Source organism: Schistocerca cancellata, chromosome 8, assembly GCF_023864275.1.
Source record: "Schistocerca cancellata isolate TAMUIC-IGC-003103 chromosome 8, iqSchCanc2.1, whole genome shotgun sequence".
Classification (NCBI taxonomy): domain Eukaryota; kingdom Metazoa; phylum Arthropoda; class Insecta; order Orthoptera; family Acrididae; genus Schistocerca; species Schistocerca cancellata.
In genome coordinates this window covers 137,282,617-137,308,558 of record NC_064633.1, presented here as the reverse complement: position 1 = coordinate 137,308,558, position 25,942 = coordinate 137,282,617, and the positions used below count along the sequence as shown (strand labels likewise).

Below are 25,942 nucleotides of genomic sequence, written 5' to 3'. Positions count from 1 at the left end.
GTCGCCACTATCAGTGACTGCAGACCGAGCGCCACCACACGGCAGGCCTAGAGAGACTTCCTAGCACTCGCCCCAGTTCTACAACCGACTTTGCTAGCGATGGTTCACTGACAAAATACGCTCTCATTTGCCGAGACGATAGTTAACATAGCCTTCAGCAACGTCAATTGCTACGACCTAACAAGGCGCCAGTACCAGTTACTATTGATACTGTAATCATGTACCGTCAAGAGCGACGCTCATCATTAATGGATTAAAGTTCGTCCGTTTTTCTAAAGTCTAATTTCCTTTTCCTGTTCCAGACCTCACGCCAGCCTGCGTGAGCTAAAACGCGTGTCTTTCGGCTTCCTCTAGTACCCGGTGTTGGCTCTCCTGCCAACCCACAACACCTACCCTATACATGTGTTCAATTATGAAGTACATGTATCGCTTTAGCTCTCGCAATAACGTTGATGTTTTTCCACGTGATTGGCTACTCACCTTGTCGAAACAGATGCAGTCGATGGAGCCGGAGACGTTGATGACTCTGGAGTTGATGCAGAAGATGCGCGCCTTCTCGAGCCGCTTCTGGCCGTACAGCTTGCCCACGGTCATGGTGGCGGGCAGCGCCGGCGGGATCACGATCGTGAACAGGTCCAGCGCCTTGATGGCGATGTCCGACGCCCGAATGAACCGCATCGACTGCGCCAAAAACAACCACATTGAGTCACACTTTGATAAGGGACATTTACACAAAACTGTCAGGGAAGATGGAACCGGTCACAGAATGGTAGGGAAACTTTTAGTTGGGTACCAGGCGCGGCACAATATCGGATGATTTGGTGAGGGGGAAACAATAACGTGGGTTGTTTTTTAAGTAAGGGCCGTTTTTATTTAAAAAAAAGATACGAATACTTTTGTAAAAAACTTTTATCTTCTGATTCTACACACTTTTACTTATTTTTCTACATCGTTGCCTTGTTTATTTAAGCACTAAGTTTTTAATTGCCTCTTCAAAGAATTCGGCCGCCTGCTCCGACAGCCAAGAGTTCACGGCCGCTTTCACTTCATCGTCGTCATTGAAGCGCTGCCCGCCAAGATGGTGTTTCAGGTACCGGAAAAGGTGAAAATCGCTAGGATCAAGGTCGGGGCTGTATGGTGCATGGTCCAAAACTTCCCAGTCAAAAGAATCAATCAAATCCCGAGTCTTTTGAGAGGTGTGAGGCCTAGCATTATCGTGCAGGAGCAAAACTCTTTTTGTCAGCATGCCGCGCCTTTTGTTTTGAATTGCTCTGCGGAGCTTCTTTAGAGTTGCACTGTAGGCATCTGAGTTGATTGTCGTTCCTCATGGCATAAAGTCCACTAGCAAAACACCGCGCCGGTCCCAGAACACAGTTGCCATAATCTTGCGCTTTGACAGCGTCTGTTTGGCTTTGACCTTGACGGGTGAGGTTGTGTGTCGCCATTCCATTGACTGTCGCTTGCTTTCGGGAGTGACATGGGATACCCATGTTTCATCTCCAGTGACAATTTGACTCAACATGTCATCCCCTTCTTCCTCGTAACGAATCAAAAAGTCCAATGAAGTGGCAAATCTCTTCCCTTTGTGGTCGTCTATGAGGAGTCTGGGTACCCACCGAGAATACAGTTTCTTAAAGTTTAGGTTTTCAGACACAATTTTGTACAAAGCCGATCTTGAAACTTGTGGAAATTCCAAAGAAAGAGTGGAATTTGTGAATCTTCTGTCCTCACGAATCTTTGTTTCGACTGCAGCCACCAAATCATCAGTGATCACAGAAGGCCGGCCTGAGCGTTCTTCGTCATGGACGTTTTGACGGCCATTTAAAACTCTCTAACCCATTGACGCACTTTACCTTCACTCATTGCATTCAAGCCATAAACTTCTGTTAACTGACGATGTATTTCTGCAGCTGATAGGCTTCTCGCGGTCAAAAAACGTATCACTGACCGTATTTCACACGCAGCGGGCGATTCAATAATCGCAAACATTATCAAAGTAGCACAGCGATGCGTACACGTCAGCTACAGAGCTGCAACTTGCATCAGTGTGAACGGGAAGGATGCCGGCAAGTGGCGCGGTGGCTTGTTACGGGGTCCACGCGAACTACGGGACTGTACGCGCGAACGGCCCTTACTTAAAAAAACAACCCTCGTATGTCTTAATCCCTTACATGCCTGTTGACAGATCAAGAACTGAAAAAGAAGGCATGTGGTTAGGAAGAGGACTCCAGTCTTGTACTCTATACCTGCACGCAGTACGATGAACCCAGGAATCGTCTCATGGCGGTAGTGGGACCTGAATCCTTCCGATACAGCAGGACATAGTGAAAAAGAAAATCACCTAGACGTCACTGAATGTCCAGGAAGCATACAAATAATGGTCATTTTAGCAATAAAGCAATAACGTATAATACAGGATCCAAATGATTCCCAAACAACCCTAAATTCAATGTCACTTAGAGGAGCATGGTTGAATAAGCAGGGCTGAGGAGTTACCTCTCGAAATACCGATGATAACTCTACATCTACATCTACATCCATACTCCGCAAGCCACCTGACGGTGTGTGGCGGAGGGTACCTTGAGTACCTCTATCGGTTCTCCCTTCTATTCCAGTCTCGTATTGTTCGTGGAAAGAAGGATTGTCGGTATGCCTCTGTGTGGGCTCTAATCTCTCTGATTTTATCCTCATGGTCTCTTCGCGAGATATACGTAGGAGGGAGCAATATACTGCTTGACTCTTCGGTGATGGTATGTTCTCGAAACTTTGACAAAAGCCCGTACCGAGCTACTGAGCATCTCTGCTGCAGAGTCTTCCACTGTAGTTTATCTACCATCTCCGTAACGCTTTCGCGATTACTAAATGATCCTGAACTCCACGTGGATCCTAGAATGCCAGTGGCAAGTAGGGTATGTCAGTGAGTGAGAGCGATCAATCTCATGGACAGTTCTCAGCAAGATTAGTTCGCGAACAGAATGTCTTGCTTCTAAGTGACTTACTTCCACCAGCTTGACAAGGCAGGCAGCAGGCAGAGCGTGATTAGTGTTGGATATATTCAGCTATTTTCCTAATTTTGGCTAATTATTTATAACATTTATGGCATTTAGCTATTCTAAATATTTATATTTTTAAAATTTTACCTCCTATCCAGTTTCCTGTACTCAGTACTATATGAGTGGTTTGCATGTATTTCATTTTTTCCTATAATAGTTCTGTTACTGATTCATATAATTTTAGTATAATCATAATGATTTTCTTTACCATAAAATTTTGTTTCCGCTAATATTTCATATGGTGTCTTCTGAAAGAATAATAGTACTTTCATTCTCAGGGTTATTTAAATAATATTAAAGGACAGTGACTTATTTGTGGAGATTTCGGTATCATAGCACTTGTCTCTGTGAGGCTCTGTTGCTCTGGAAGGAAATTATTTGCAATTTACTAGATACTGATTACTGAAGATATCCCTGTTAACCTATTTTTACCTTTGTTTGGTGGTCAGCGATAACTTTTTATTGATATTTGATGTACTGAATTTAATGTCATGTGTATTTATGTAATTCGTCATGTCTCTGAAAGTGATTCGGGATTTCCAATGAATATCGTAGAGGCTATTATCACTGTCATTATTAATTCATAATACTGGCTTTATAATTTTGTATCCAGTTTTAAATTTATTCTACAGTTAAAATCTCCTGCAGTGATAGTGTCTCTAGTTCTTCCAATATCCTCTTTCATTCCACATAATTTATTAACAAATTAATTTAATTTATACACTGTTTCATCCGTTACGATTCTTTACACTTCAAAAATGATACATTTGTGTCCATGATATTAATATAATTTTTAATAAATTTCGATCAGTTGTTTTTCAGTCTGTGATCATTCTCCAGAGTTCGTTTTTCATGGGGATCGTTATTCCAAGACTGCCTCTGAGTTATTGGTATACACAGTAAAGATTTGCGTCAGGCTTCCATTCTATGTGTCTTGTTCTTTGTTTTTGGGAGAACAATAATATCTTGGTTGCTTGTCTACAGCTCTTTAATAACTGCACCTGTTTTATTTTGCCAGCTTTATATTGTAAGTAGGCTGTTTATGTGTTTGTATGTTGGCAACGCTATGTAGCGCTCTGCATTAATAACTCTAACAGTACTGTGTGCACTCTGTAGAAGAATCTATGGCTGGTCGCACTAGCACTAGGAGGTGAACAGCCAGCAGTGATGGAAGTTGGATGTCAGTAGTTAGCATTGATGGAGGTTAGAGGTTTGAAGCGTTAGCGCGAGCGGACGATCTGGACGTGTGTCCGTCATGGAAATGTAACTTGTCGATGATTATATAATTTTTGGAACTCAGTGTTATGGACGATTATATAATTTTTTAACTGGTTGTCACATTACTACGGTAAATACATTGTTTGCTCTGCAACAAAATCTTTCCTTTGCTAAGCACATGCCTATTAGTAATTAGAGCCTACAGTAGTTAGACTCTTGTATTAACTATTTGAAGTCATTTTGAGCAATCAGATTGCGTTGCGCTAGGATATTGTGGGTCAGTGTTGAGATGACAAAGAATAGTAGCAATCAGATTGCGTTGCGCTAGGATATTGTGTGTCAGTGTTGAGATGATAAAGAATAGTAAAGAGACAGTAGAGTCAATTCCACTCAGCAATATAAGCAGAAAACTTGAATGAAGAATTTTCAATACGTTCCATACACCAAACAGAATACTCTATTTCCATTACCTATTCTGTATTCTATAATATACTTCCTTCTATAGTCTTACAGCGTTTCTGGCAAGCGACTTTTTTATGAATGTTTATTTGGCCCATTGCATTAACCTCCAACACGGGGGTCCAGATTGTCCGAGGTTGCCTTCCTTCGGTCGCTGACACTGGTGCTCCATATCCAAAGTGATATTATAACAGACATTTGGAAATGCATGCAGCAACAGCCTTTCGACACCACCTAAACAGCACTCTACCTTCTGTTATATAAGCAGTAGGATGCCATAGAGCCTCTGAGACTGGCTGTAATTCATCGGCCGAGCACGTAACCGCTTCCTGGAGGTGGTTCCCAGATTGTGTTCTGCTGCGCTGACGAGAATAATAGGAGGATATCGCAGGACGTGGTAAATGACCACTCAGAGATTGAGACAGATGGCGCTCTGATACTGCGCAACACGACAGCAACTGGTGAGTAAGTTTCCGCGGCTTAGCGTGGGATTGTTGCGGTAAGGAAGTTACTTCGTGAATCAGATATGTGTGAAGACTACGGTCCGGAGTGGGAGTTTTTGCAGCTCTCCCCGCTAGGCTGTGCTATGGCAGCCTTTTCGTTCCTGCGTAGCCATGACAACCGGCATCCATGTGAGTTTGCTTCCTGTGTACAAGTCTTTGCCCCTGCACTAAAATTTCTACTCACCACACTTCCCCATATTACCGAACTGACGATTTCTTGATGTCTTAGGATGTGATGTATCAAATGAAACCATCTTCTAGTCAACCTGTGAATAGACAATTGGTTCCACGTACCTCCGGAAACCGATCAAGGACTCGCCGAATCCGTGATACCCAGAATCGCTGCAGTATTGCGTTCCAATTTTGGACCAACACGTTGTTAAGCAGGTGACTGTTGTGGATTGGCAAGACAGCCAATCCACTATGAGGAAGACCGAGCGGGGTGGCGCAGTGGTTAGACACTGGACTCGCATTCGGGAGGACGACGGTTCAATCCCGCGTCCGGCCATCCCGATTTAGGTTTTCCGTGATTTCCCTAAATCACTCCAGGCAAATGCCGGGATTGTTCCTCTGAAAGGGCACGGCTGCCTTCCTTCCCAATCCTTCCCTAATCCGATGAGACCGATGACCACGCTGTCTGGTCTCCTTCCCCAAACCAACCAACCAACCAACCACTATGAGGAAGCCGAAAGGCACGCGTTTAAGCTCACGCAGGCTGTAGTGAGGTCTGGAACAGGACAAGGTTTTTAGACTTCAGAAAAAAGGAGGTAACTGGTAGAATACTTAACTTTAATCCATAATAGGTGAACATCGCTCTTGACGGTACATGTTTTACAGTATCAATAGTAACTGGTAATGGCGCCTTGCTAGGTCGTAGCAAATGACGTAGCTGAAGGCTATGCTAACTATCGTCTCGGCAAATGAGAGCGTATTTTGTCAGTGAACCATCGCTAGCAAAGTCGGCTGTACAACTGGGGCGAGTGCTAGGAAGTCTCTCTAGACCTGCCGTGTGGCGGCGCTCGGTGTGCAATCACTGATAGTGGCGACACGCGGGTCCGACGTATACTAACGGACCGCGGCCGATTTAAAGGCTACCACCTAGCAAGTGTGGTGTCTGGCGGTGACACCACAGTGATGACAATGGTTTGGATCATCAATGTATGCAAAGGGTTGCACAAAGTAGGTCTCAGAAAGTATTTGTATACCGTGTTTTAACTGTTTGTATACTGTGTTTTAACTGCATGCCGTAAATGATTCTCCTTGTCATGGGAAATCTCCAAATATCGTGTCGGACCTCCTTCTGGCCGGCATAGCGCAGCATCTGGACGTGGCGTGGATTCAACAAGTCGCTGGAAGTTCCTTGCAGAAACATTGAGCCTCTGCTGCCTCTACAGCCGCCTGTATCTGCGAAAGTGTTGGCGAAGTACGATTTTGTGCCCGAACTGACCTCCCGATTATGGCTCGTATAAATGTACTGTGGGAATCGTGTAGGGCGATCTATTTCTATCGCTTGAGCCTTGTCCCGCAGCTACGCAGGGTCAGCCATCGTCAATCGGATTTGGCATGTTAATGGTTAAGGGGTGGCCGGATGCGCTTCCTGCCGCAACCCCATACCCCCCGGGACGGAATGAGTGTACCCTAACTGTCTGCGTCGAGTGTAATCCATGGAATAGTGCGAAGGTGTTCAGATGTCTGCGAGCCGTGTAACTCAGGCGGAACACGGGGACCAGCCCGGTATTCACCTAGCGGGATGTGAAAAACCGCCTAAAAACCACACCGAGGCTGGCCGGCACATCGGCCCTCGTCTTTAATCCGCTGGGCGGATTCGATCCGGGGCCGGCGCGCCTACCCGAGTCCCGGAAGCAGTGCGTTAGCGCTCTCGGCTACCCTGGCGGGTCGGAAGCATGTAGGGCGATCTGGGTGGCCAAATCATTCGCTCGAATTGACTAGAATGTTCTTCAAACAAGTAGCGAACAATTGTGACCCAGTAACGTTGTTTCGGAACATGAAGTCCATGAATGGCTGCAGATTGTCTCCAAGTAGGCGAACATAACTATTTCCAGTCAATGATCTGTTCCATTTCAAGAAACCACGGTCTACACTATTGTGGAGAAAAACCAGTTTTCACTATGCCTTATTGACAACCTGGGTCCTTGGCTTTGTGGGGTCTGCGCCACACGAAAGCTAAGGTCAGCTCGTACCAATTGATACCGGAATTAGGGCCCAACCGTTATGGCGCTATGGTCACGAGCCCAGAATGGGTGCTGCTGGCTATGTCATGATGTTAGCGTCGGTCGTCTGCTGCCATAGCCCATTTACGCCAGACTTCGCCACACTATTCTAACGGATGCTTTCGTCGTATGCCCCACACTGGTTTGAGCGGTTATTTCACGCATCGTTGCTTGTCTGTTAGTACTGACAAGTCTATGCAAACGCTGCTGCTGTCGGTCGTTAAGCGAAGGCCGTCGGCCACTGCGATGTCCTTGGTGAGAGGTAATGCCTGAAATCTGGTATTCTCGGCTCACTTTTGACACCGTGGGTCAGGGAATATTGAATTACCTAACGATTCCCGGAATGGAACGTCTCATGCATCTAGCTCCAGCTAGTATTCCACGTTCAAAAAAAAAAAAAAATGGTTCAAATGGCTCTGAGCGCTATGGGACTTAACATCTATGGTCATCAGTCCCCTAGAACTTAGAACTACTTAAACCTAACTAACCTAAGGACAGCACACAACACCCAGCCATCACGAGGCAGAGAAAATCCCTGACCCCGCCCGGAATCGAATCCGGGAACCCGGGTTCCACGTTCAAAGGCAGTACAGAAATGAAGTCATATTATGATGACATAATTTAAGCATCCACTGATACAGATTTCGTGTGATGTTTTCCGTAAGTTTTTGTTTTTAACAGGTTGATTAATTGTTTTGAAAAGACCAGATCCCTAACTGATTCCAGGAAGGGCCAGTCAGGACAAGTAGCCTCAGTTGTAACACTGGAGGACGTGGAACGATTGCGAACCTAATTTGATGAGGAGCCCATTGCATCAACAAGAGTTGCAGCATAGCAAATCAAGATATCACGACGGTCTCTTCACAGGATAATGAAAAGGAGAATTAAGCATTTCCGTCACAAATTCAACGAAGCCAACCTTTGAAGGACAGGGATGTTGGGTATCGGTATTCTCTTCGAAATGAGATGATTGAGGTGTTTGAAACTGAAACAGTGGAGAAGGAGCAGATCTGGTTTAGTGATGAGGCACACTTCCGTTTCCGAGGGTGCGTTATAAAACAGAACTGGCCTCACTGGGCTACTGGAAACCCGAATTCAAGCTGCTCCACATCATCAACAGAAAGTCACTGTTTGGTTCGCAATCAGTGCGCAATACATTACTGAGCCCATTCCTACTGACAGACATGTCACAGCGGACAAATACGGACATGTGCTGGAACATGAATTTGTACCGGCTACACAACGAGGCCAAATGCTTCGAAACTACTGGTTCATGCAGGATGGAGGAAGTCCACGTCACACTACGGATATCTTTCAGGAGTTACTCAAGGATTAAATGGTTGCGATGGACACGTCAGCGTTCACTGGACATGGTGTGGAATAGCCCCCTTATAGTCCTCATCTCGACCTGTGTGATTATTTATAACTGGGATATCTGAAGGACAGAGTCTGATGCAACTGCAACGCTCCAGGATGTTAGTACTGAAATTTGCAGAGAGATTCATGCAGTCCAAATTAATGTTCTTCAGAGTGTCATCTTGGAATTCAGTTCAAGACTCTACACATGCGACACTGCAGAAGAAAAGTACTTTGAGAATCTTCTGTATTAAATTTAAGGTGTTTTCCTATAGCATAAATATGATAACAGGAAGCTATAACCTCATATTATGTTGTAACAGACAAAAACTTTCACCGAAACAATGAAAATACCAATCTTACTTCTAAGAGTAAATATTAAGGGGATTTATAATATTGATGTGTAGAGTGAATCCCGCCAATGATTATTTTCTCCATATTTCTGAAGATGTAGATATCATCATCATCATCATCATCATCATCATCATCATCATCATAATCAACAACAACAACAACAACAACCATTCGAGACGCACTGCTGGATGAACACCTTCTCCAGACATCTCCATTCATTGTCTGAAACTTTATACTCCCATTTCCTCCTACATGTTCCTTGATGCCACCGACCCATCTTCCATTGAGTCGTCGAGTCAGTTTTTTCTTATCTCTTGGAGTCTAGGAAACAACTCTTTTGTCCATCTACCACCTATCGACCTGGCTGTGATCTATCAACACTATTTCAATGTACTACCTTGGTTTAATATATTATCAGTCAGATTCAGACTGCCACGGAAACCTGTAAAAATGGTGTGATGTATAGTGTCTTGAGAGGACAATGTCTAAAGTCTCCTCCGTCCAGAACATAAAATCGTTCTTTGCTGGTTTCATTGTTTTCTTGCGTGGATGGCATATATCGCTTTAGTTTTCATAATAATCCATAAGAGTAGTCTAACCATTTTACAAAATTCCTCATCAGAGCCATCAACACGACGCGCATAAACACACAATACTCGGAGAAAAAATATTCCAGTCAAAAGAAATGTGTAGTGGCAGTCGTATCAAGTTGGCAGCACTGCAAAATAGGCACCTTGAGCTGTAAATAGTTTCGCCATTTAGTAATCATGGATCAGTGGAGAGGTCTATACCGTGCTTTTACCGTATTCTACAAAATCCTTCATCATAGCCATCAGCATGACACACACAAATACTGGACTCAGCACTCGCAGAAAAAATAGGAACAGAAATTAGCATTCTAGCAATTTGCCCTCCATGGACGCAATAGCCGTAAATATGGCAGAATATCTTGTAGGATAGATGATCACTGAAGGATGGATTGAAAGGAGACTAAATTTTAATTTAACTTTTTTTTTATGGCATGACTGCTTTCGGTGCTATTACCATTATTAAATGTGTGAGGGGTCCATCTGTACGTGGAGCCCGATTTTCTAATATATGGCATGAAAAATGACATGTAATGGTTATCGCATGTAGACAAGGTGTATCATTGATACCACTGAACCAAAGATGTTGCCTGAGTAGCAGAAGCGATTGTAAGTAGGGGCGCGCAGAGCGCAGTAGCAGTTGCCGTTGCACTCTGTTAAAGGTAGGATGCAAAACTTTAAGGTAATGGCTAGCTGTGGAATTTAGCTGTTGGCCTATGGAAGAAGCATAATACGGTTTTGTAAGGTGATGAAATTTTGTATATTTAATTTTAAGTATGCAGCAACTCAATGTGGATCTTGTTAATTTTCCAGTAGTGGCCCTTGAATGTAGGAACTAAGTATTTACCAACAGATTTAATGTATACGTTGATTAGGTACACCCGATTTGTAATATTTTGTGTGTTTTGTAATCCTGATACAGACAAGGTAAATTTTGGAATCTATTTTGTTAAACGATGTTAGACTTTTGTCATGTAACTAACTATCCAAGTACTGTTAACTACGTCATTAAGTGAGAATTGTAGAGCGGTTAAGAAGTTCACTGATTTTTGAAGTTAACGTAAAATGCTTCATATTAGATTTTGTGAATGAGAAACTTTATTTTGAATACCATTTTGGAACTGAAGCATTCGGTCTTAGCATATCCCGTTAACAGTACCTCATGCTCTTCCATGTCGTGTTTGTTTAAATCCAATGAGTATTTTTTAAAAGAAATGATTTTTCACTCAGAGTCAGAAAGACATTAAAGTACGAAAGTAATAATGTTTGTAACAGTTTCAATGCGGGCAGCATTGCACAGCGTTGAGCCAATATTCAAAATTATCACTGAACATTTGCAAAGTTATTCATTAATCAATTAATCTACTGACATTTTTAGTATGAAGCCATTTTACAGCCGGCATTGCACTTCGCTGAGCCAAGATTGAATATTTTGTATGCCTACTGTGCAGAGAACAGAATACCAAGATTACATCCGTTGTGGACTCAAGAGCTAAGAAATATGTATTTCATTGTTTATTTGCATATGGAATTTTATCAGTTTATTACACAGGACCAGAGAACGCTGTGCTCACGAGACTGAGTAAATTTCAGAGGGCTGATTTCGTTATAGCCATTACATACTGATTTTTCAGATTAAGTTGTTCAGTTTTTCTTTAGATTACAGTAAAACTGATTAAGCACACCATTTATTCAACAACGCATCACACAGTAAATTTGGATTACAAAACTAATATCTTTTAATGAACGTTATTCTAAGTTTTTATTTTTAAAGAACGCTACGAATGGCAAGCAGCTAATGATGTAAAAAAATGTGCAAATACGAGGTATAGTCAGTAAATAATAGCTCCTGTTTTTCCCTCCTTCATTGAAATGGTAACGTTGTAATCCTGAATTCTGTATACTTCCACGAACCTTCTACAGCCCACTACAGTAACAGTGTCCTGCAGCAACAATAGACAACACTGTGTAGGTTTACAAAATGGCCGACATTGACGTGTGTAAAGACAGCGTTCCGTGATTGAATTCCTTACTGCGCAAGGTGAAACGCTCAACTGCGCTCGTGAAAAGCTGTGGAATGTTTATGGAGATGCTAATGTGGACGCCAGCAACGTTATGCGATGTGTTCGTCGTCGTGGGGAAGCTGAAGGGCGAACACAGTTGGCGAACACAGTTGGCCGATGCAACGCGGAACAGCTGACCAGAAAGTTGACCAAATCATCCATGCCGCGCGGAGTGGACGCGCGGTTTGACGCCCCATGCCACGGATTGCGCGGCCACTCCCGCCGGAGGTTCGAGTCCTCCCTCGGGCATGGATGTATGTGTTGTTCTTAGCATAAGTTAGTTTACGTAGTGTGTAAGTCTAGGGACCGATGACCTCAGCACTTTGGTCCCTTAGGAATTCACACACATTTGAACATTTGAAATCGTCCATGACGAGCACCGGGTAACAAAAGATGAAGCACGTCGTCAATTGCCCAGCGATAAGGCAATGTGATGACGTTAATTGATAAAATGGGCTACTCCAAGGTTTGTGCACGCTGGGTACTGAAATTTTTGGCCGACCAGAATAAAGAGGCCTTGCACCATCAGGGTTCAGTCTGTTCTGGTCACTCAAAGAGCTCAACGTGGGCATCACCTTAAAGAGAGGAAGACGAAAAATTCTGTGTGCCAGTGGCTGACGAAGCAGGACCATGATTTTTACTGCACATGTATATGTGCTTTTGTTTGAAGGTGAAAGAAACATTGTGGACAAATCTGGTGATTATACTGAAAATTGACAACGTAACCGTGAATGCTGTAGCAGTTATCCTATGTGTATGGTACTTAATTTTATTGTAAAATAAAAATAAAAAATGTAGGGGGTTTTCCTTCCTAACTGAAACTCGTATTAAATGCAAAGAGTCAAAAGAAATGCATGCAGTTGGCAGCACTGCGAATCAGATAGCATGGGCTGTAAACAGTTTCGCCATTTAGCAATTAAGGATCAGAGGTTTGGTCGATAGCGTGCTTTTGCCATGAAAATGCTTTACAAAAACAATGAAAGAAGCTGCAAATCGTGCAACAACTTAAAGAGAACGATTACTAGTTGCGGTTAGAATTATGTCAGCAGCTTATGGCAAACATAAATGAGGATAGTGGATTTCTGAACAAGCTTTGACCCATTTTTATCTCAGAGGTTACGTGGAAAAGCAGAACTGCAGTTACTGGGCATATGGCAAACGTAATAAAGTTCATGAGCGTCCTCTACATGTCAGCGAGGTCACAGTATGGCGTGCAGTTCCCTTATACGCTGTAACTGACTCTAGTCTTTCGAATGCTTCAATATTTTGTTGCACCTGCGTTGAACAATATTCCACAACTTCATGAAACCTGGTTTCAACAGGATGGTGCGGCATCCCGCACTGCAACGCAATCAGTGGCAGCTGTGGGAGAATTGCTCGGTAACAGCGTCATTTAAAGATCCGATGACATTCTCTGGCCCTGAAGATCAATGGATTTGTCCGTTTGTGGATTTTTCTTGTGGGGCTAATTTAAGAGTGGGGTCTACACGACTCGGGTAAGAACACCAGATGAATCGAAACATAGAGTTGAAGACGAAATTCGTGGTATCCCAGCTAAGATGTTGCACCAATCATTGGGGAACCTCAGGAGCAGATAGGAAGAATACATATGCACAGGAGGACATAATTTCCAAACATTGATAACTTTGAGTGCGGTCTTTTAGGGGCAAGTTGTAGTGGTTCAACTGCTATCAATAAAAATTTTATTGGATTTTTTATTTAAAAAGTTTCCTTTTTTGTGTCACCCTTTAGTATAGGCCACTAACGAAGTCTAGCACGAATAGGCGAAACATATTTGGTAGAAACAAATAACACTTCCATTTGTAAAATACGGAATTTTTTTCTGATCTGTTTGATAAAGCATAGGATATAGCGGTGCTATTCCGCTCTTTTCAACTGTAAGCTCTATATAATATGACATGAACCTTTTTAAAAAAGCTGTCATGTGATATAATTATAGTATTTTAAATGTGAATAAATTGCAGTATATAGAAGATCGAGATTCCTTTACGCAAACAAAGTATTAAACAAACACCAGAAGGAGGCAGCAAACACAGCATATAAAAATGATGGGGCTATTCAACCCAGTCAAGAGTCTATTATGCCCACTGTATTTCAGTGTCAAAAACACAAGCATTTACAACAAGTTAGCAATTTTCGTTCTATGATACTTCCTGGCGGATTAAAACTGTGCTGGACCGAGACTCGAAGTCGGGACCTTTGCCTTTCGCGGGGAAGTGCTCTACCAAGTTGCTTTTTTTCCATTTTGTTCGGTACTGTTCGTTGCGTTTGGTCTGGGGGGACGTCACATGACATCCGTTCAAGTTGACCGTTGATTCCCTTACTCAGCTTTTTCTTTTTTTTTTTTTTTTTATTACAGAGCGCTAGCGCCTCTCGGACCGAACACGCTGAGCTACCTGCCGGCAGCAACTGAGCTACCCAAGCACGACGCACGACCCGTCCTCACTGCTTTACTTCAGCCAGTACCCCGTCTCCTACCTTCCAAGCTGTGAGGAGGGATCGTGAGTTGCGCTCAGGTAGTTCCGTTGGCACGGTCAGAGGGTTAGCTACCCTCTGTAATAATAAAAAAAAAAACTGTGTGACGGATCAAGCGATGAACTTGAACAAGTGTCATAGGACGTCCGTCCCGAGCAAATACAACAATCAGTTACGAACAAAATTAGATCAACAACAAAAACAATTGGTGGAGCACTTGCCCGCGAATGGCAAAGGTCCCGAGTTCGAGTCTAGGTCCGGCACACAGTTTTCATCCGCCAGGAAGTGTCATATCAGCGCACACTCTGCTGCAGAGTGAAAATTTCATTCTGGATTTTTCGTCGTTTTGCACCGACACATACTTCGTGTAACCGTGTAGCACATTACTGGCACATTATTCAGAGGAGATACCTGTAACACTTGTTACTGTTTGTTTCATATCTTCGTCGAGGAACGAAACACTTGGCTTTTTCCTATGGTACGTGCGGACCATCAGAAGAGAAACCAAGAAAACGCGTTCTCTAGAATTTCGCAGTAAGACATCAATTAAACTGAGACCATTGAAAAATTATGAATGAATGTGCTGGTAAACTTCTACGTTATTTGATTTTCAAACAGCTGAGCAAAACTCAAAGTACTCAAACAGTTTTCTCTTTACTTATTCTGATCAACACTAAACTGACACACAATATTGTTAGCGCAACGTAATCTGACTTTCAGTAATCCTTACAAAAGAATGGCACTGACTAACAATAATCTATACCGTTCATGAATCACTTACCACACAAAAATCTCCGTTACTCGAACTACTGCAATACAGCGAGCGCCAATACTACCAGCTAAGTAAAAGATACTAACTACTGAAGGCACTAACTATTGATAGGCATAGTTAGCAAATGAAAAATTTTGATAGAGAACAAACAACGTATTTACCTTAACAATGTTCAAAAATCATCATATACAGGGTGTTACAAAAAGGTACGGCCAAACTTTCCGGAAACATTCCTCACACACAAAGAAAGAAAATATGTTATGTGTACATGTGTCCGGAAACGCTTACTTTCCATGTTAGAGCTCATTTTATTACTTCTCTCCAAATCACATTAATCATGGAATGGACACACACAGCAACAGAACGTACCAGCGTGACTTCAAACACTTTGTTACAGGAAATGTTCAAAATGTCCTCCGTTAGCGAGGATACATGCATCCACCCTCCGTCGCATGGAATCCCTGATGCGCTGATGTAGCCCTGGAGAATGGCATATTGTACCACAGCCGTGCAGAATACGAGCACGAAGAATCTCTACATTTTGTACCGGCGTTGCGTAGACAAGAGCTTCCAAATGTCCCCATAAATGAAAGTCAAGAGGGTTGATGTCAGGAGGCGTGGAGGCCATGGAATTGGTCCGCCTCTACCAATCCATCGGTCACCGAATCTGTTGTTGAGAGGCGTACGAACACTTCGACTGAAATGTGCAGGAGCTCCACCGTGCATGAACCACATGTTGTGTCGTACTTGTAAAGGCACATGTTGTAGCAGCACAGGTAAGAGTATCCCGTATGAAATCATGATAACGTGTTCCATTGAGCGTAGGTGGAAGAACATGGGGTCCAACCAAGACATCACCAACAATGCCTGCCCAAACGTTCACAGAAAATCTGCGTTGATGACTCGATTGCACAATTGCGTGCGGATTCTCGTCAGCCCACACATGTTGATTGTGGAAATTTACAATTTGATCACCTTGGAATGAAGCCTCATCCGTAAAGAGAACATTTGCACTGAAATGAGGATTGACACATTGTTGGATGAACCATTCGCAGAAGTGTACCCGTGGAGGCCAATCAGCTGCTGATAGTGCCTGCACACGCTGTACATTGTACGGAAACAACTGGTTCTACCGTAGCACTCTCCATACAGTGACGTGGTCAACGTTACCTTGTACAGCAGCAACTTCTCTGACGCTGACATTATGGTTATCGTCAACTGCACGAAGAATTGCCTCGTCCATTGCAGGCGTCCTCGTCGTTCTAGGTCTTCCCGAGTCGCGAGTCATAGGCTGGAATGTTCCGTGTTCCCTAAGAAGCCGATCAATTGCTTCGAACGTCTTCCTGTCGAGACACCTTCGTTCTGGAAATCTGTCTCGATACAAACGTACCGCGCCACGGCTATTGCCCCGTGATAATCCATACATCAAATGGGCAACTGCCAACTCCGCATTTGTAAACATTGCACTGACTGCAAAACCACGTTCGTGATGAACACTAACCTGTTGACGCTACGTACTGATGTGCTTGATACTAGTATTGTAGGGCAATGAGTCGCATGTCAACACAAGCACCGAAGTCAACATTATCTTCCTTCAATTGGGCCAACTGGCGGTGAATCGAGGAAATACAGTACATACTGACGAAACTAAAATGAGCTCTAACATGGAAATTAAGCGTTTCCGGACACGTGTCCACATAACATCTTTTCTTTATTTGTATGTGAGGGATGTTTCCTGAAAGTTTGGCCGTACTTTTTGTAACACCATGTATATCCATTAATTCATGACAACCATCTTTAGAAATTTCCTTTTTCTGGCGGATACACGTCCAGATCGTCCGCTTATAGTAACCTCTCAAAACTCTGGCATCTCTCTCTCCACATCCACCACTGCTGGCGGCTCACCTCCAACTGCCCAACGCTACGTGCTGTTCACATCCAACTATCCAACAATACAGAAGCGAATATTCCAACAATGAGTCCAACCAGCTACAGACTGCACACAGCACAGTCAGTGATTTTCATACAGAGCGCTACGTGGCGTTACCAACATAAAAACCTAAAGAGCCTACTCACAAAACTAATAATTTGAGGGAGCGGTAATAGCCCAACGTCTACGGGCAAAATAGCCCTATGTGCACGACATTCCTAAAGACGCGGCAAATCAGACCTTTGTGGAAAAGCCAGCTATATTTGTTGGTACACACACTGCATGACGTGTGTTTCTATGCAAATAAGAATAACAGTTTCACGTTATTGAGCATTCCTTAATTTGTTAGGTTGTATTATTTAACTACGGCAGTAGCCTATGACAATTCGATTAGTTCTATAGTTAGTTCTCCTGTCCTGTCAATAAATTTAATAGAAAACATTCTTACTACACCACATGCGGCTATACAGGGATACTGTCAGAGACTGGAGGCAAAACGATCTTGACTCTGAGGAACTTAGAGCACTGTTGCAACATTTATTATTTCAGGCGGATTAGCCCCGTGAGCGGAATAGCCCGCTGGACCCTAATTGGAGTAGCGACTGAGAGAAATGGCTGCAAACGTTAACAGCCAGTGCAGACTTTAGTTAATTTTTTTCCAGTAATTAGTGTAGACAGAGGAGCGAATGGGGCTCACCTTTGAGACGATGGTGTAGATTAGACCGCAGGTGGAGATGATGCCCAGCACGATGATGAAGCGGCCGACGTCTCGGTCGAAGCGGAAGTCGGCTGGCGGCGGGTACAGGATGGACCGCACCAGCTCGCCCTTGGCCGTCAGGTAGCCCGTCCGCAGGACCAGCGCCCTGGCAGAGCCGCCCTTCTGCCCTCGCGACTGCATCACCTGCCGCCAAACGTCCCCGTCCGTCACAGCTCGTCCGGCTCAACAAGGTTACAGTTACGTCCACTATGGACTCCACTGTGAGAACTGTAGCAGTTAACTAAAATAAAAAATTCATATAATTCTGCGTCTGCCACGAAAACGTTAGTTCATTCGCTGCGCGTTTCGGCTGTTAAACTATCATCATTAATGGAAGGCGTTTTTAACGTAGCTGTTCTTACAAGGGAAGTGCGTGACCTCGAACGCTCAGTCTTTCTGACAAGGGAACCTCCCCATCGCACCCCTCTCAGATTTAGTTATAAGTTGGCACAGTGGATAGTCCTTGAGAGCTGAACACAGATCAATCGAGAAAACAGGAAGAGGTTGTGTGGAACTATGAAAAAAAATAAGCAAAATTTACAAACTGAGTAGTTTATGCGCAAGATAATCAACATCAAGGTGAGTGTGAGCTCCGGAGCGCCGTAGTCCCGTGGTTAGCGTGAGCAGCTGCGGAACAAGAGGTCCTTGGTTAAAGTCTTCCCTCGAGTGAAAAGTTTACTTTCATTATTTTCGCGAAGTTATGGTCTGTCCGCTCGTTCATTGACGTCTCTGTTCACTGTAATAAGTTTAGTGTTTGTGTTTTGCGACCGCACCGCAAAACCGTACGATTAGTAGACGAAAGGTCGTTCGTCTCCAATGGGAACCGAAAACATTTGATCGCAAGGTCATAGGTCAACCGATTCCTCCACAGGAAAACACGTCTGATATATTCTATACGACACTGGTGACGGCATGTGCGTCACATGACAGGAATATGTTGTCGACCCACCTAACTTGTACACTCGGCGAATGGGTAAAAAGATTCTTCTACCTTGCCCGATTTAGGTTTTCTTGTGGATGTGATAATCACTGCCAAAAAAGTGATGAAAACATAAGAGTTTGTCACATAAACTGCAACAAATGAATGCAACAGTTTCACAGTCACGCAGTTTTCCCTGTGCTCTGTCAAAACATATGTTTTTAACGTTTTCAAATTTTTCCGTGTGTGTACCGTCAAATCCTGCATATGTCGAAGCAAATCTGAACATGTCCTGGAATTTTGGAGAGGGAAGTTGATTATGTGTGAGTGCCTGAACTTTGATAATTGTCTGAAAATAAAAAAATTAAACTTCTCACTCGAGGGAAGACTTGAACCAAGGACATCCCGTTCCGCAGCTGCTCACGTTAACCACGGGACCACGGCGCTCCCGTGCTCATACTCACCTTGATGTTGCCTATCTTGCGCGTGGACTACTCAGTTTGTATATTTTGCTTATTTTTTTCATAGTTCCACACAACTTCTTCCTGTTTTCTCGATTGATCTGTGTTCAGTTTTCAAGGCCTATCCGCTGTGCCAACTTGTAATGGGGAGGTTCCCTTGTGAGACTATTAACCCTGAGTGCAATACAGATATTAGCTAGTACCTCCCCCCCCCCCCCCCGTCCGCCCTCGTGGTCTCGCGGTAGCGTTCTCGCTTTCCTAGCACGGGGTCCCGGGTTCGATTCCCGGCGGGATCAGGGATTTTTCCTGCCTCGAGATGACTGGGTGTTGTTGTGTCGTCTTCATCATCATCAGTCATCCCCATTACGGTCGGAGGAAGGCAACGGCAAACCACCTCCATTAGGACCTTGCCTAGTAGGCGGTGCCGGTCTCCCGCATCGTTCCCCTACGCTCTGTAAAGAAGCATGGGACTTCGTTCCCCCCCCCCCCCCCCCCTCCTCCCCATCTCTACCACCTTCATCAATATTAATGCCTACCTAAACATTACAATGAGAAAGAATTTTGTTTGAACACTTATTTTTAAAATGACGAAAGATAAACAGTATTCAGCTCTTGTAGGTGTTTTACTAAACCATGAACTAATTAATCAGTCAGTTATTTGTAACAATCTTTTTCTACAGAATCGTGAAGTAAAATTCTCAGTGTATCGCAATTGGTATGCATCTCCGCATACCAGACATACATGGTAGACTGCAACCTATCATGGGTGATATACGTTAAGAGCTCTCGCCATATAACTCAGGAAGCTGTTTACGATCTATCCCCGCACGGCTCGGGCAGTTTCCCTCGTAACGTCACACAGCTTCCACGGCGACAACCTCACCAATGGGCAGCGGGCCTATCGTGGCAGAGAACTCTGTAGTCTGAGCATCACTTTCTTGAGCCATGTCACATGCCCACTCAGCACCACACGGGTATCCTTCTAAGGGAAACTATTTACCCCGCCGCCGGAGTACATTGCGGCCATCCCCACCAGCCCCTCTCCTTCAGTATGCTGATGACACCGCTTTTCTCGCCTTTTACCCCACAGTTCACAAATCTCAAAGATTCCATCAAATCCACCTCAATCAGTTTTCCTCCTGGGTTAATCAATGGCTGCTCGAGATTAACCCCTCAAAAACCCAGACAATAATTGTAGGACGAATCATCTGCACCTTCCACCTCCATGACTTCTACATGACATTTACGAACATCCTATACAGTTAACTAACACACTAGAATATCTTGGACTAACCCTCGACCGGTAACTAATATGGAAACCTCACCTACTAACCGTTTAAAAGAAATCCCACAATAGACTTAAAGTACGAAAACTACTAACACTCCGGTATTGGAGATTAAACCCCCCCACTATTCTTCACACCTACAAGCCTGATCTTCTGCTGTGTGAATGTTGCATAGGTCTCCACCTCACTAAAGTTCTGTAAGTATCTCCAAATCCTCCTAAGCCATGCACCTTACCTTGCTTTCCACATCCGTTTACCTTCCCCTACGTAGATCCTCTACCACGTTATCAATTCCCATCCCCTCACACACATCTAACTTCTCTGCACCTCCTATACCATCTGCAAACTAGATTCTAATAACTCCATTGTCTTCCCTCTGATCACAAACCCTGGTATACTGCCGTGCGTTCACACACACATTCCTCCATCCCTAAAACTACACACACCCCGTATCCTGTCTCAACTCAACTTGAAACAACTTCCTCTGTTAGACAATGAAATCTGACCCAATATTTACTCCTCCTACCACCTTTAACTCTTCCACACCTGTCCCACTCCACATCAGGCCTCCTCTCTCCTTTACTCTTTCCATCCATTCCTATCTCTTTCCTCCACATACACCACACTATTCCTCATTCTCAGTCTTTCCCATTGACTGTATCACACCTATCCACCTTACCTCCTACCTGTCCTATTCATAGTTTCCCTACCTAACAGCCCGTACCTCTTTACCCACACCCCTCAATCCTGTGGAACATATTCTCTCCTCTGACAACACTTCTCACCCTGTGCATCCTTCAGATTTTAAGTGAAAGTGCAGTGCTTCAGTGTTTTGTATCATTTCTGTGATGTGCTTTTAAAATGAGTATGTTTTCGTTTTTAGCTCACAGCTGGGTGCTGTGCTGTCATCATCATCATTTCATCATCATCGACGTGCGAGTCGTCGAGAAGTGGTGTCAAATAAAAAATCTTACACAAGGTGGCGAGCAACCCCAGATGCGGTCTCGCAGCCAACAACGCCATACGATCGTTTCATCATGGGAAATACACAGGAACGGAACGTCGCAGCATTATATGAAACGTAGCATCGACTGTTTAGTGTTCATTACGGACTTTGCAAGCACGTAGCATCAGTTATTTAATGTTAAACATAGACTTGATCTCCGGTACATTTCGATGGAAATATGCTCAAAAACGAAGTTCGAAGATATCTATTTGCTTCGTTGTTTAGCAGTTAATAATCACAGTGGCGTTGAACATCTGAATCGAAAGAGATTTCCAGAACTACGGTGCCCCTGCAGGAAGACGTTTATTCCAATAGATCGTCGTGTAAACGAGAATGGGACGTTCAAGCCTACCACTCGCGATTAGGGGATGCCTAAAAAATCGGGACAGCTCAACTGGAGAAGGAACTTCTTCGTACAGTCGTCGACAAACCTACCGTCACCGTAGGACAATTAGCTGCAACCAGTAATGTTGACCACATGACTGTCTGGAGAGTGCTACATGAGAAAATGCTATACCCATACCATCTACAGCGTGTGCAGGCCTCGCTTAAGTGCAAATGTGTTGTTCACAGATAAGGCTTCGTTTCAACGTGATCAGATTGTACATTGTCACAGTCAGCATGTATTGACTGTCGAGAATCCTCACGAGTTTGTCGAATCACGTGATCAACAAAGTTTTTCTCTCAACGTGTGGGCCTGGATTGTTGGTGACTCTTCCTTACAGCCTTATATTCTTCCGCCCAGGCTCAACAGAGGAACTTACGATGCTTTTAAGAAAATGCTGTAACTGTTCTGATAGAACGTGTGCCTTTATGTGTGCGATAAAGCATGTACTTCATGCACGATGGAGCTCCTCCTCATTCCAGTGTTAATGTTAGTTGGCTTCTAAATAACAAATTCCGTGATGGATGTATAGGTAGAGGTGGACGAATTCTTGTCCATCCACATTTCTCCGCACCAAGACTAGACTTTGATTTATGGGGGCATTTGAAACGCCTTGTGTACGAACGCCTGTACAAGATGCACAGAGTTTCCGTGCCCGTATTGTGGAAAGCCGTGAAACAATACGCAACTTCAGGAACACATCAGCGCATCAGTGACTGAATGCGACTGCGGGTTGATGCTTGTATCCTTGCTAACGGAGGGTAATTGGAACATTTCATGTACGGAAGTGTTTCATACTGTGCTCATTCGTTCTTTTCCTGTGAGTTTCTAGAGATTAATGTGTTGAAGAGTTGTAGAAACTTAGCTCTAACATGGAAATAGAGTAATGTCCAAATAGTATATTTTATTCCTCTGTGAGGGAGGAATGATTCCTGATAGCTTGGTCATACCTCTTTGTTACACCTTAGTGTTTAAGGCATTAATTTTTTTTACTTTTTATTTTCTACTATTATTACACTACATTTCTATGCTTATTCGACAGTGTCTTTCCCTCACGCAAGGAACAGTACGTTCCCGTAGGTGAGTGGTCAGCGCGACAGAATGTCGATCCTAAGGGCACGGGTTCAATTCCCGGCTGGGTCGGAGATTGTCTCCGCTCAGAGACTGGATGTCGTGTTGTCCTAATCATCCTCATTTCATCCCCAACGACGCGCAAGTCGCCGAAGTGGCGTCAAATCGGCGAACGGTCTACCCGACGGGAGGCCCTCGTCACATGACATTTACATCTATGCAAGGAACGTGAAAAGGTATACAGATGTTACAACGCCTCTAAGTTTCAACTGATAGCTGGGTGAGATGGTTCCAGTCTCTAACAGTTGTAGCCTGTGTCCGTTATTGTAGAGTTGCACTGAACTGTGACGCGATCAGAGACAATGTCAACATCTGGCACAAAGTCAGAAATCTTCCATCTCCATTCGCAGCAGTAAGCTTCATTGCCAGTTCACCCTAAAACGAGGAAAATATCGCGGAGATTGTCACTTTCGTTGGGGTATGAAGTGGAATGGTGACAACGTGAACGACTGGCGTGTAGTGTAGTGTAGTTACCTCTGTCCCGCAGAAGAGCGTGTGGTTGCTGTCCTCTCGGGCGTTGTAGTAGCCGCCGGCGGTCTTGGGCAGCGGCGTCTTCGTCACGGGAACACTCTCACCTGAAAAAGAAAAGTGCTTCGTGTTCATGTCTCACCTCAAGTCTGTCGACAATCTGTACATAAACAATGTCTGTCTGCGTAAACACATCGAAGGAAAAAAATAGTACACCCGTTTAGAGGTTTCGAATTCACTCAAGATTTATTGTTAGAGCAGTGCGTATGGGGTACATCAAATGATTACATTTACAGCCCAATAGCACAAGTGGTTCTGAGATATAGAACACTGGACTCGTATTCGGGAGGACGGACGGTTCAATCCCGCGTCCGGCCATCTTGATTTAGGTTTTCCATGATTTCCCTAAATCGCTTCAGGCAAATGCCGGGATGGTTCCTCTGAAAGGGCACGGTCGACATCCTTCCCTAATCCGATGAGACCGATAACCTCGCAGTTTGGTCTCCTCCCCAAAATCAACCCAACAAGGTTCTGATACCATCGCCGTTACACAACTGACGCACCACTTCCAGCTTGTGTGGCAGTTCTTCTAAAGGGCCATGCCGCCACTCGGAAGGTCAGAGTTTGACTCCTTTTGAACTCGCTCACTTGGTTGTAGGCAGCACGACTGTGTCTCCGCGGCATGGTTGCCTGCTTGCTTCACATGTTTGCATTATACTGAACCTTCTGGCTGTGAACATGTCGTATTAAAGGGTACACACAGATGGTGCTCTGGTAGCTATGCTACTACTCTATCTGTCGTCGGACTACTCTGAAACCATTATCACTACATCTACTACCCCACATGTGGCACATGCAATCATCATATCAAAATCAAATTCGTCTTTCAGGTGTACTAATTTTTTCCATCAGTGTATATCGTCACTGTTCGCCAGAGGATAACGTAAAGTCAAAGTAGTCCAATATTAAGGGAATGACAGTAGGACAGCAGATGATGCAGGAATCCTGCACCGTCGCCTAGTGGAGGACACTGCCGCAAAGACCGTTGATCAGGAAGCTTACGCCACCACGTCTCCTCCCCTTTACGGCTCAAATGATGTGAAAAGTTTCCATCACCAGGATTCATAAAGGCTTGTTCCAGACTCTAACGCCACCGCTGAAGTATAAGTTTCTACATAATCATGATAGAAGGTTGTATACATGGAAGAACCCTGGAGATACTAAAAGGTATCAGATAGATTATATAATGGTAAGACAGAGATTTAGGAACCAGGTTTTAAATTGTAAGACATTTCCAGGGGCAGATGTGGACTCTGACCACAATCTATTGGTTATGAACAGTAGATTAAAACTGAAGAAACTACAAAAAGGTGCTAACTTAAGGAATGGGACCTGGATAAACTGGCTAAACCAGAGGTTGTACAGAGTTTCAGGGAGAGCATAAGGGAACAATTGACAGGAATGGGGGAAATAAATACAGTAGAAGAAGAATGGGTGGCTCTGAGGGATGAAGTAGTGAAGGCAGCAGACGATTAAGTAGGTAAAAAGACGAGGGCTAGTAGAAATCCTTGGGTAACAGAAGAAATATTGAATTTAATTGATGAAAGGAGAAAATATAAAAATGCAGTAAATGAAGCAGGCGAAAAAGGAATACAAACGTCTCAAAAATGAGATCGACAGGAAGTGCAAAATGGCTAAGCAGGGATGGCTAGAGGACAAATGTAAGGATGTAGAGGCTTATCTCACTAGGGGTAAGGTAGATACTGCCTACAGGAAAATTAAAGAGACGTTTGGAGATAAGAGAACCACTTGTATGAACATCAAGAGCTGAGATGGAAACCCAGTTCTAAGCAAAGAAGGGAAAGCAGAAAGGTGGAAGGAGTATATAGAGGGTCAATACAAGGGCGATGTACTTGAGGACAATATTATGGAAATGGAAGAGGATGCAGATGAAGATGAAATGGGAGATACGATACTGCGAGAAGAGTTTGACAGAGCACTGAAAGACCTGAGTCGAAACAAGGCCCCCGGGGTAGACAACATTCCATTAGAACTACTGACGGACTTGGGAGAGCCAGTCCTGACAAAACTCTACCATCTGGTGAGCAAGATGTATGAAACAGGCGAAATACCCTCAGACTTCAAGAAGAATATAATAATTCCAATCCCAAAGAAAGCAGGTGTTGACAGATTTGAAAATTAGCGAACTATCAGTTTAATAAGCCACAGCTGCAAAATACTAACACGAGTTCTTTACAGACGAATGGAAAAACTAGTAGAAGCTGACCTCGAGGAAGATCAGTTTGGATTCCGTAGAAATACTGGAACACGTGAGGCAATACTAACCTTACGACTTATCTTAGAAGAAAGATTAAGGAAAGGCAAACCTACGTTTCTAGCATTTGTAGACTTAGAGAAAGCTTTTGACAATGTTGACTGGAATACTCTCTTTCAAATTCTAAAGGTGGCAGGGGTAAAATACAGGGAGCGAAAGGCTATTTACAATT

General features: G+C 43.9%; 1 protein-coding gene across 1 annotated transcript in view; it reads right to left on the bottom strand.

Moving 5' to 3' along the window:
* LOC126094752 (polyamine-transporting ATPase 13A3-like) overlaps positions 1–25,942 on the bottom strand; it is a 397,184-nt gene that overhangs the window by 48,560 nt on the left and 322,682 nt on the right. Inside the window, exons 9-11 of the mRNA XM_049909302.1 lie at positions 23,442–23,542; positions 17,720–17,923; positions 481–681 (exon numbers count right to left, since the gene is read on the bottom strand). Coding sequence (XP_049765259.1) covers positions 481–681; positions 17,720–17,923; positions 23,442–23,542 — 506 coding nt within the window. The remainder of the gene's footprint in view (positions 1–480; positions 682–17,719; positions 17,924–23,441; positions 23,543–25,942) is intronic.